At 39.4% G+C, this 11,181-nt stretch overlaps 1 protein-coding gene across 4 annotated transcripts in view; it reads right to left on the bottom strand.

The window, feature by feature from the left end:
- Positions 1–114: 114 nt before the first annotated feature.
- Positions 115–11,181, bottom strand: part of LOC146655776 (uncharacterized) — a 118,390-nt gene continuing 107,323 nt past the window's right edge. For 3 of the 4 annotated variants that reach the window (XM_085428374.1, XM_085428375.1, XM_085428377.1), the window contains 4 exons: positions 10,578–10,644; positions 10,352–10,480; positions 7,205–7,282; positions 115–3,627 (listed from right to left, as the gene is read on the bottom strand). In XM_085428374.1, the coding sequence (XP_085284500.1) occupies positions 3,527–3,627; positions 7,205–7,282; positions 10,352–10,480; positions 10,578–10,644 (375 nt within the window). In that variant the 3' untranslated portion in view covers positions 115–3,526. The other variant, XM_085428378.1, reaches the window with a different exon arrangement.

Below are 11,181 nucleotides of genomic sequence, written 5' to 3'. Positions count from 1 at the left end.
CTTTCAATCACATCACCAGATCCTCTGCAGCAGATGGTGCGTTCCCAGTTACAGAGGTACAAATTTCCATTTTCTTCTAAGAAATAAGCACTTTTCCTCATGACATAGTCAAAAACTCTCCAGAGCAGCTACTAAATAATTGTTGCAGTGACAATGTTTGCCTCAGTTGTTTCTCTGATGTCACAGCTGCTTAAATAAGTTCAATTCCAAACTAGTTTGACACATATCCCTCGCTATTTACGCTACCACATTTAAAAAAAGCATGTTGAAATAGTAAACTGGCTACCACCCCACCCCCCAAAACAAAAGAACAATAATTAACACAGAAACAGCATCAGGTTTGTGAATAAAGTTTTATTGAAAAGAAGTGTAAGTGCAGAATATACAAGGAAGTCACGCACTGAATAACATTTATTGCACACGTGTAAGGCAGATGCCATTAATCAGTGTAAATGAAAGAAGCTGCAAAGAAGGCTGTAAAGTATAACCTCTGATGCCTGGTAACCACCCCCCCACTCCCCCTTACACTCCCCCAACAACAGGAACATCACCGCGCCTGTTCTCTGTCATCCCATCAGCACGTCAGCTGATAACAGGACTGCAATATGTGTGTTTTTACATAGACATGAGGCTTTCATTCGCTTTTTCAGTTAAAAGGCAACAGTTGTTTTGGTGTCTCCCCCCCAACAACAACAAATCTAATCATGTAGTTGTGGTAAACCAAGACTGAGGTAGGTGTTCAAACAAAGAACAAACATTGAAGTCACACGGCACAACATGAGCTTATAAAAGAGCAGAGATCAGTTTCACTGAGACCAGCAGGCAGACATTTTTAATCCTAGGGACCACGCTGAGAGTCTGCTACATATTACATCTCATTACAGGCTTTGCTTACAAGATTAGATCACATGTGGCAACCGGATCGACTTACATTACTGGGGAGAATATGCAAAAAAAAAAGAAGGAAAAAAGAAAGAAACACGTGCACGTATGAAAGCGGTGTTATTGTTTTAGGACGCTTCAACCTTCAATGACTCCGTCCACGAGTTTGCTTTCATCTGACATTTTCCACTTAGAACAATTGGAGTAATATGAATGGCTTCAAATTTCTAGTGAAGTGAGCTGTGTCATCAGCAGCCAATTTGTGTCCTCCCTACTTATTATGCTGTTTAGCTAAACTGAAGCCACAAACTGGTGCACATTAATATCAATTGAAGCTAAATTCAATATATGGAGGGAGGTGCTTTCATCAGCACGCTGAAAAAGTTTAGGTCACATTAGTTTGCTGATGCTGTCTCATTTGAATCTCATCAAGGTCAGTGTTATTGTCTCTGACGGGAACCCATTAAAACCAAATATGAAAATTACTTTGATGAAAAGACAGGAGCCCCTAGAAGGAGGGGATTTTATGTGGCCTACAAAAGCAAAGAATAATAGTTTCCCATTCACATTACAAAAGCAATGAAATACATGTCCAGCAGGGGGCTCTTTCAACTCACAAATGAAGTTTGTGGCAAGCGTTTGATTCAGTACTCCTCTAAAATTAAACCCACCCAGTCTGATAAAATTTAGCAGAGATAAAACCAAGCTGGCATGCTGAGAAAAATGTAAAAAAAAAAGGGGGAAAAAAATCTGTAAGATGTGAGTTAAAATTTACATGTATAAGAGAAGAATAATGACTGTGAAGTACAAAGGGAAAAAAGTGTCAAACAGCAGATGTTAAAGGAGAGACAGAAAGAACCGAGCTCTTAATGTCACAAAATTTCAGATACACACACAGAACGTTTCAAACATGAATCACAGCAGGACTCTTTAAAAGTCAAATTAAAGCCTTTGCATCAAGCTCTAATTAAACAGAGCTCAAAATGAAAACCTGAGGAAACCAATATACACTACAGGCTAATTATCTTTTTCTTCTACACAAAAAAGTTATTGTTTAGTGAGATTATAAAGTTTGAAAGAACAAAAACTTTTTAAAGAAGTGAATAAACTAAAATCCAATGTGTAAATGCTGGATTTTAAAAAAAATTCCTTTGTCATCTTTAGCGTACTTAAGTTCTTAAAATGTGTGTTTCTGCACAAGATCTACACTACAGTTACACGGCCTGTTTAGATAAAATGCACAGACTTCAAAGGTTTCAGAAAATTCATAGCACATAAATAAATCCAGTCTCAAAGCTCCCTGAAACCCAACTGTTAAAAACACCACGGTGCGATTACGAGAAAGTTCAAGTACATGAAAAGTTTGATGCGTCTGTTAGCTGTAGTGTAGTATTCTGATCTCCTTTGTGTTTGTGAAAATCAAAAATATACATAAAAACCAGAGGAATTGTCATACACGACACCTTGTAAACAATATGTGTTAATAATTTGCAGCACTGTGTGACAGGTGAGAACCTTAACGTGTTGTTACAATGACAAAAAATGGATGAAAATGATGTTTTCAGGTCCCTTAACGCACCCCATTACACAAGAAAAATGAAAAGGAAAAACAAAAATTTAAAATACACAATATTTACAGATTAACTCCACAGTAAAGCTAAATGAAGGGTCACGCTACAATCACTGAACACAAACGCCATTTAAATTACATTCATTTCATGTGGAGAAAAATGATGTAAAAGGCTAAAAAAAGAAGCTCCAGACAAACAGTGTCACTGAGCTGTTTGTTGGTTTTGTCTTACGACGAGCGCTCAGTTAACAACTCGTGACTTGCAGAAAACTGGAAGACGCGTTAACCGACAATTATACGGCAGCTTCTTTTAAAAGTGATCATTGTACACGACGCAAACGTGTCACCAGAGACTCCATCGGGATTACAGGTAATCCGAAAATCCACTTTCTAGTAACAACGTCACTCAATATTCATGCTACATTTCCTACATTCATTGTGACCATTTTGAAAATACATTCTTGCAGAATGCGGCTTAAAATAAATAATTTCTATATCAGACACGTCGGCTGCACTTTGGTTACATAAGGCGCTTCATAAATCTGCTATTTTCTCACACCTCCACGTACAATAAGTACATTTGCTCAGCTAATCTGTTCCTCAAACGCACAGAAACTCGTGCAAACACGCACGAGAACACAGAAACATGAGATGTACCTTCGGTCGGCACAACAGCTTATCCGAGTGCGAACAGAAGAGTGCATAGACATGCCCATTAAAGAGGCAAACGCATAATTAAGATGGTGTTTTTTTTCAGACAGGAGTCATTTCATGGTCGTGAAAGACATGAGAGTTGACAAGGAATGCATCACGTCACAGTAGAGGATATGAAATTTAAAAAAAGGAAAATAACTTAAAAGTACTGCATTGCAAAGAGATTTCAGCTGTATTCAAAACAAACCCAACAGCAATCCCAGAAAAACAAAACCCAGACAGCATCTGAGTGTTTTAGTAAAGTGAAAAAAAGAAAGAGGTCAGCGGTGAGTCTCTCCGACTTCCCCTGCTGTGTGGCTGCAGCACTGAGCTCAGAGCCGGATGGCTGTCTTCGTAATAGCTCAAACCCCTCTGCTGGGCTCACAAAGATGGAAGAAGACAGTTGCTGGGGTCGCAAGTACCGGGGGGTCCACGGGGCCCTGGAGAGCCAGGAGGGCCCCGAGAAGAGATCCCAGGTGGGCCTTCACAGAGAATTAGAGTGCATTAATTACGGCACCAGGCTGCACTTTATCATCATTCAGAAGAGCTTTCAATTAGTGATAAAGCAGGCACATGTTCCCCTCACAAACACTCACAGCCATTCACTGTCCATACAGGCGAGCTGTACAGAATCACAAATGGAGGGTAGCCAGCTGTGAACATTATAGTGCTTCTGCTACATTTAGATCATCGCCTGGAAGTCCCGCTCTCACCACTCACATGGACCTCGAAATTGCACGGAGTATTAAAAGTATACTATCTCCAAGTAAAGAAAGCTACACGAGTTCAAAATTAGCAGTGTGGTAAGATAAATTCGTTGTACAAACACATGTACAAATAGGTTTATTAATGTTAAAACAAAGACAAAGAAACCCCTTCCATTCACAGAGCAATCTGCTTTGTAAGTATTTCCAGCCGCCAGCTTTAACCACCAAGATAAATCACTATTCTCAAGCCATTTCTTGTTAAAGTTGCATTTTCCCCATTTCCTTCGACTAACGAGCGGGCTGGCTAGCAGGACCTTTTTCTTTATTATCGTGAATGTATTGCAAGTCCTAAATTGAACTCACCACTGGAAATAAGCATCGGGGAATTGTGTATTCTTATTTTACTTAAAAGCAAATTACAAGCAAAAAGGTTAGCCAGTGTATCCAGGGTAGTGTTACCTTTGTACACATGTTTAGAAGAATTAAAACAAGAACCAGGCAGATTTTTACCTTTGGTTTGTTAGCAGATCTGCTCCATTTATATTCACTAATGTATACTTTTTTTTTTTTTAAACCAGCAGTGTCTTTGAAATCAAGTCTCAAGCAGACGACAATTCCTATTGAGAATTATTCATCAGCATTTCAAAGCACAAGAGATAAAACTTCCTGCTTAGTTAATTTAGTCAATATTTGATCAGAAAATGACTCAGCCATTCTAAGGTTTGCTGCTTCCAGTTTCTCAAAGCGTGAAAGACTAATTGCAAGGCTAATTAAAAATAAAAAACAAATATTAGGTGCAGCTTCTACACGGTCTTTTTATTTTAGAACATTTGAAATTGCATTTAAATTGTTTAGTTTTAAAATCAATTAAAAAAATCAGTCTGTAATTACAGTCGCAGTTCTTCTTCTTCTTCTTTACTTTCATTTAATTGAGAAATGCTCCTCTGATGTAATGCAAAGTGGGACTGCAGTGAGTATCAATAGATCACTATATAGCTGCATTGGAGGATCATTCAGAACTGAGGACATCTCATTTACAATTAATGAATTCTCCGGTTTCTCTGTAATGAGAATGGAGGAGAGAGGAAGAACACATCCTCGCTGTCTGATATGGTGAGGTCATCGCGGCCGATGAGACATTAGTATCTCATGTTACTTAGCAACAGCTTGCTGAAGTGTCAAAGCGGTCTGCATTGCTTCATGGTCTCTCGTATATTGTTCATATACGAAAACAACACCAAGAATAACACCTTCTTTCTCAGAAAGCCTGCAAAAAAAAAGACAAGAGACAAAAACAAAAACAAGCCCTCCACTGCAGTCCTGCCACAGGAGTGTTCATTACATCAGTCAACCCATTCACAGCTCGAGGGAGCCTTGCCTCCACTATAGTTTGTACAAAGAGAATTGCAGGTACTGCCTTGTCCTTTACCTCCCTGCGAAAACACAACTTGCCCTTTCCATCAGAGCCACATCCATCTACTGCTTAAGTGCTCAGACAAACTATCCACAGTATCGTGGCGGTGGAAAGATACAGGAAAAAAAACCCTAATCATCTAAAGTACCTTATGTTCCAGTTTGTTAATTCTCTTTGTTAATACAACAAGTTTAAGTGGCTTTGTACAGCTGATAGCTTTACCCTGCTAATTTGGCACAATTCAGAACTAATGCACTCCAACGGCAGCACCTTCAGGTCTAATTACCATCAGAGCACATCAGGGAACGAACACGTGGAGGCAAAGATAGCAACTACAGTATGAGGTCACTTCTCAAAAAGAAAAACCCAACAACTTGAAAATACTGATTAATTAGAAGTGCCTTGATTCATCGACCTGTGGAGCCTGCCAGACAGATTTCTTACCCTTTATTTTATGTATTTATTATATTATAACTGATAAATCAAAGCTGTGCAAATTTCATTTACGTGACTCACATATCCCAGTCTGAGTCTGAGGGGAACCTGCTCTATGTACGGCTAGTGTCAAGAATACCACCAGGAAAACCAGAGGAGTGGGCCAGCTCGTTGATAGCACTTAGTTTAAGCACTTTCAAGGTCTTCCTGAGACGTGACTACAGCTTAACTCTAACCCCCAACCAGTTGAGCTGCAGGTGCTTCTTATAACTGTGTGCCTACAGAGATGATGTCTTTCAAAAGCTGTGATTTGTCCTCTCCAGTGGAGCTACAGCCAAGATATCTTTCCCCTGCACATGCATTATGTGCATACATACACTCCTACAGTCACAGGCTGAAAATCAGCAAGTTAACCCCACTCCTCATCTTCCATCAAGATATGGTGAGGTTTGGGTTTTTTTTTAGTTATTTTGCACGACAAAGGACATGCTGACATCTTGGTTTGTCTCCTTTTGTTCACGACAACACCAAGCAGTTCATTTTATAGAGCGGAAGTCATTTTCTTTCACCGCCAAATTCATCCTCTATTGGGGTCCTATTTATGTCGCAGGAGCACAGGGGTTTTTTGAGAACATAATGCAATCTAGAAGCCAAGTTGACTCTAACATGCTGAGAAACCAAATGAAGGCTGAAATAGAATTAAAGGCTGGAGACTTGACTCAGCCCTGGCGCATTTCTTTCCTTCTTGGGGGCAGCTAAAAAAGCCTGATAAATAATGGCGAAAGGAGGGGTGGTCAATGTAATGGTTATTCTTCCTGATCATTTTAATACCTGCTGTATAATTAAAACACGAGGAGGGCAATTTTCAGAAGTGCCCTTATACATAGGTGCAAATAGCATAGTTTCTGCCATTTTATTAGTATATGACTGATGGTTAGTGAGAGTTTTCAATTAAAACACTTTCTTATTTGAACATTTTAAAAACGCAGGACTGTGTCAAAAGAGGCAATCAGTATATGATGAGCTATGCTAAATCCAGTTGCTGACTGTGGCTTGAAACAATGTTGATAGAGGTGAGGGGGAACAAAAACAGTAACTCTGCAGTCCATAAAACTAAAACAATGAGCTTAAAGACAGTAAAATGCTCCATAGAACTGAGGAGAACAGCAGAGATGGGTGGTAATTCTCTGCATGTTCAGCACTTTAATTGACCCTTTTGACTTTACGCGTTGTCCTTTGTTTCAGAGTTGCTGTAAAACTGCTGGTGATGGTGTAAGGTATTATATAGATAAAGTCTCCAATGTAAAAAAAAAAAAAAAAAAGCCAAGATGCCTGCTGGATTTAGAAAGCCTGGAAACTATTGCTCATGAACACTTAAAAAAATGACCAGAAAGACTCATTGGAAGCAAAATACTAACAAATGAGGGGTGGATAAAGAATTTTGCACAGCATATCAAATTAAACACTCAAACTAAAACGGCTCTACTCATAAGGTGTTCTTACCTGGTGGCCCCGTGGGTCCTGGATCTCCTGGTAACCCCAGTCCAAGCTGGCCTCGCTCTCCTTTCTGACCCCTGATTCCTGTGGACACAAACACACACACACAACATTGTGGCTGAGAAAACAAATACTACAAACTTAAAGCAGTCCTGTTGTGGTGCCATCTCTACACAGTTTGAATTACAGTTAGTAAGATTAGTACAAATGCCAAAGCACGACAAAGTGTCAAAATGAGGACACACTTGTGGAACTTTTTTATTTGTCAACGGACTCCTAATAACACTGCACAGCTTCTCGATTATGTATAATCAGGATGACAGCAGTGTCAGGTATCAAGTATGCACTTATTTTGAGAGATGCACCCTTAGTAGGTGAAGTGGAAACAGACAACTGCATTGTGGATTTGTGCAGCTTTCTAACAACAGCACACATCACATCTTTGACGATTTCAAAACAGAGACAAGAGGCTTTTAACAATCAGAGATCAGACACGTGGGTCACTAAAGGCATTCAGAGAGTGGAAAGGTAGGCCAAGTCAAAGGTGAACTCCGCAAACAATCGTGGCTATTCATGACAGACGCTTTACTCTGATGCTCATTATGTTCACTCTGTCCTATGCTGGAGACTGGCTGCTGCCTGAGTACCTCCAAGAAAGAACACAAACTGTGAGCATGCTCAGTGTGTCAAAAGAGAATTCAAAGCATTCGCACATCTTCAAGTCAGACCAGGCAGGCGGTTGCTTTTAACTGTATGCAAACAATCATATTATTCAAGGGCTTTTTCACTGCATGCAAAAACCAGTACGTCTACAGTTCAAAACAGCAGCATACCAAGTAAGAATTTGAGAGGCTGCAAAAAATATTTCCCCACGAGGCACTTAAAGTAATGGAGTCTCACAACCAGTGGCTGCATGGAGTGCATCAGAAACATTGACAGGAGTATCAAGCATTTCACTGCTTGGCCCAAAGGGGAAACGCTCCAACGCTTACATGTCAGAGAAAATCTCAGAAAAAAGGCTTATGAATGCTCCAAAACTGAATCTCAAAGAAATAAAAAAAGGGGGGCTATCCACACATTGCCACAATAATGAGACTTCTTTCAACACTCACAGAGCCCGGGGCATTCATTCAGGCAGGAGACGTTCCATGGAGAAAAGTGCACTGTACCTTGAGCAAAAAAAATAAATAAAAAATTTCTGAATAGCACACAGGGCAATAAGCTTGGGGGCCACGGTGGATTGGTGCAGTCTGATAAATTGAAAAATGCCACACTGCGTACTTAGTTGAAAACAAATTGTGTCTTGGGGCACTAATGGACAAAGTAAGCTAACAAAATATAATACTGGCAAACAGTGGTTTTTCATGCTTCATTGAACCTGCACCTGTTGTACGCTGTTGTATACAATATTAAAAGACACATCTACTTAATCGTACCGTGTCTTACAAAAAAGAAAGAAAAAAACCCAACTTTCTTTCTATTTACTGATATGTCCATCTCACAGGAAGAACAGAGCAGCTTTCAAACAGAGTTTACAGACATGTTTGTTTCACTCAGTATAAATGTTACACAGAATGCATTGAAATACAAAACAAATGTTAAAACAAGAACACAAAAAAAGAAGCAAAATTGATTAAATATGCACTTGAGCACAATGGCTTTCATCAAAGAGAAACTTTCTGAAGATCCCAAAAGTGAACGATGAATCACAAATGAGCACTTAATTACAACAAAGTAGGAAATAAAGAAATGGTGTTCTCCAGCATGAGCCCCTATGGGCGTTCTCTTAACAGCTTGAGACTTTCACCCATGTGAAATCACACCAAAGACAGAAGAAAGGAAGAAAAGAAAAAACTGTGAACTCAACAGAGGGGTTATTTTTCTCCATAAACAATTCATTTTGGCATATTGGAGAAGAAGTCAAATTGGATATTCCAGAGGAGCACAGTCTCCAGCGGAGGATGACGAGAAATAATGAGGAAATATTACCCCAAACTCTCAAGGCCCAAGTCAACAAAGAAAAAAAAATTAAGAAGTTGTTGAATTTCTGAATTATCAAGGGAAATAACTTTCCTCTTTGCTTTCAATAAATATTTATTGCAAAGCTGCATTAAAGATCACCTATAAAACACTTTTTTTTGGAAGCGTAAAAAAACAAAACAAGCAAAATAAAGTCCAAGACATGTGTAAACGCCAGTGGCATTAATGCACAAATATTTAGAGTTGAGTAGCTGGCTAATTTGGAGACATTCGTGAATGAAAGCAGCCCTTTATATCATAGCAGTGGGTTAAAATGTAAATGGTCTTGAATAATGTGAGGTAGATAACAAAGCTCAAAGAGAACGGCCAATGCAGCGGTGCTTTTGATCTGCACCAACACAATCAAATCACTCCTCTTTAAAAGTCACGATACCATAGTTCTGCTGCGGACACAGTACAAATCTAAGCAAGTCTGAGGTACAAAGCCTGCACCGGCAAACCATTAGTGTTGTATGAGCAGTCAGAAATTTGTATTAGTTTGATAAAAGAATGTCAACCCTCTTTCCTGACTACGCTCCTTTTGCATTTTAGGGGCTTTCTTTCCTGGAGTGAGGTATCAATACTGAGGTTCTTTCCTGTCCACATTGATAACACTTTCTCTTTTTCACAGCCAATTCTTCGTTTGTCTTCATATTTCCCAGAGAGCCGCTGTGCACCACACTCCCGGCCTTTCCTCTGCTCCCCGCCCCTCAGTCTGCATTGATATATGGGTCTATGCAAGAGAGAAATACCCATGAATCCGCACAAAGTGCAAGTGTAAGCCCGACTCTAATCCAGCCAGTCTCCAACATTTCAAATCAACATCACAAAAACACGAGATGCCAACCAACAGGGTGCATCTCACAAAAATGTGACGCTTTCCTCTCTAAAATATAATTGGCTAAATGTATGGTTCGGTAAACCACACGGTGTGTTTGCTGAAGTAATTATAGGAGTACATATATAATTTCTTTTCATTAAATAAATTAAAGTTAATCATGTTTCATTAACAGCAATCAGGTTTTACAAGTGTTATTTCTATTCATTCATTCATTCATTCATTCATTCATATTTAAATTATAGTATTTTTCCAGCAGTGGCATTAAGGTGCAGCCGTTCCGCCTGCCATCCTACCAGGAGGTCCACGCTCTCCTGGTGAGCCCGGTAATCCATCCTTTCCAGGAGGTCCAGGAGGTCCTTGGATCTGCGACGCTAAGATGCCTGCAGGTGTCTTCTGTAGCCCGCTGTTGCTAGAAAGCTTCTCTGTGAAGCAAGAGAAGAATGCTTAGAGGTAACACAACACAAAAAATAAAAGTACTCCAAACTAATTAAAATAAACTCCGTTTTTTTGTTTTTTTACCTTCAAAAATCCTCGATACTTCATTTCGGATAAACATCCGGAGTTCCTCTGTAAAGCTGGAGTCATCCTGTGAGCGGAAATAGCGATAAAGCACTATTTTAACACTTAACAAGAGAAACTAAAGCAATTAAGGAACAATAAAAATAAAAAGATACAAGTAAAAATGATAATTAAGTGGATATCTGGAACATTTACTAAATAAAACATTTCTTCTACGCAGATTGTTCAAACCAAACTCGACAAAAAGCAGGGCAGAGTCATTCAGTTTAAATTCAGCTTTTAAAGCTTCCTCCTGACTTGAAAGCCTACCTTGCATTGCAGTTTAATATAACGTCTGAACCCAAACTCAGCAGGCGAATATTAAATTTGGTATTATAGCTTTAAAGTGGTGTTACTTTATTTCCAATTCTGAAGTAATGCACTGCCTATTTAGACTGAAAGTGCAACTTGTCACACTGGCTCTATTTGCCTCCATATGTATGGAAGGATAAAGAAATAATATACATGCATAGAGCACGTACGCACAGCGCACAGCGCACAGCACGCAGCACACAGCACACAGCACACGCTGTGTGAACCTTTCTCAGCTGGATTGTTGGTGCTT

This window comes from Rhamphochromis longiceps, linkage group LG13 (genome assembly GCF_057381845.1).
Source record: "Rhamphochromis longiceps isolate RC_006_pf linkage group LG13, R_longiceps_female_GT1.1, whole genome shotgun sequence".
NCBI classification, from domain to species: Eukaryota; Metazoa; Chordata; class Actinopteri; order Cichliformes; family Cichlidae; genus Rhamphochromis; species Rhamphochromis longiceps.
This window is presented reverse-complemented; position numbering and strand designations above follow the sequence as displayed.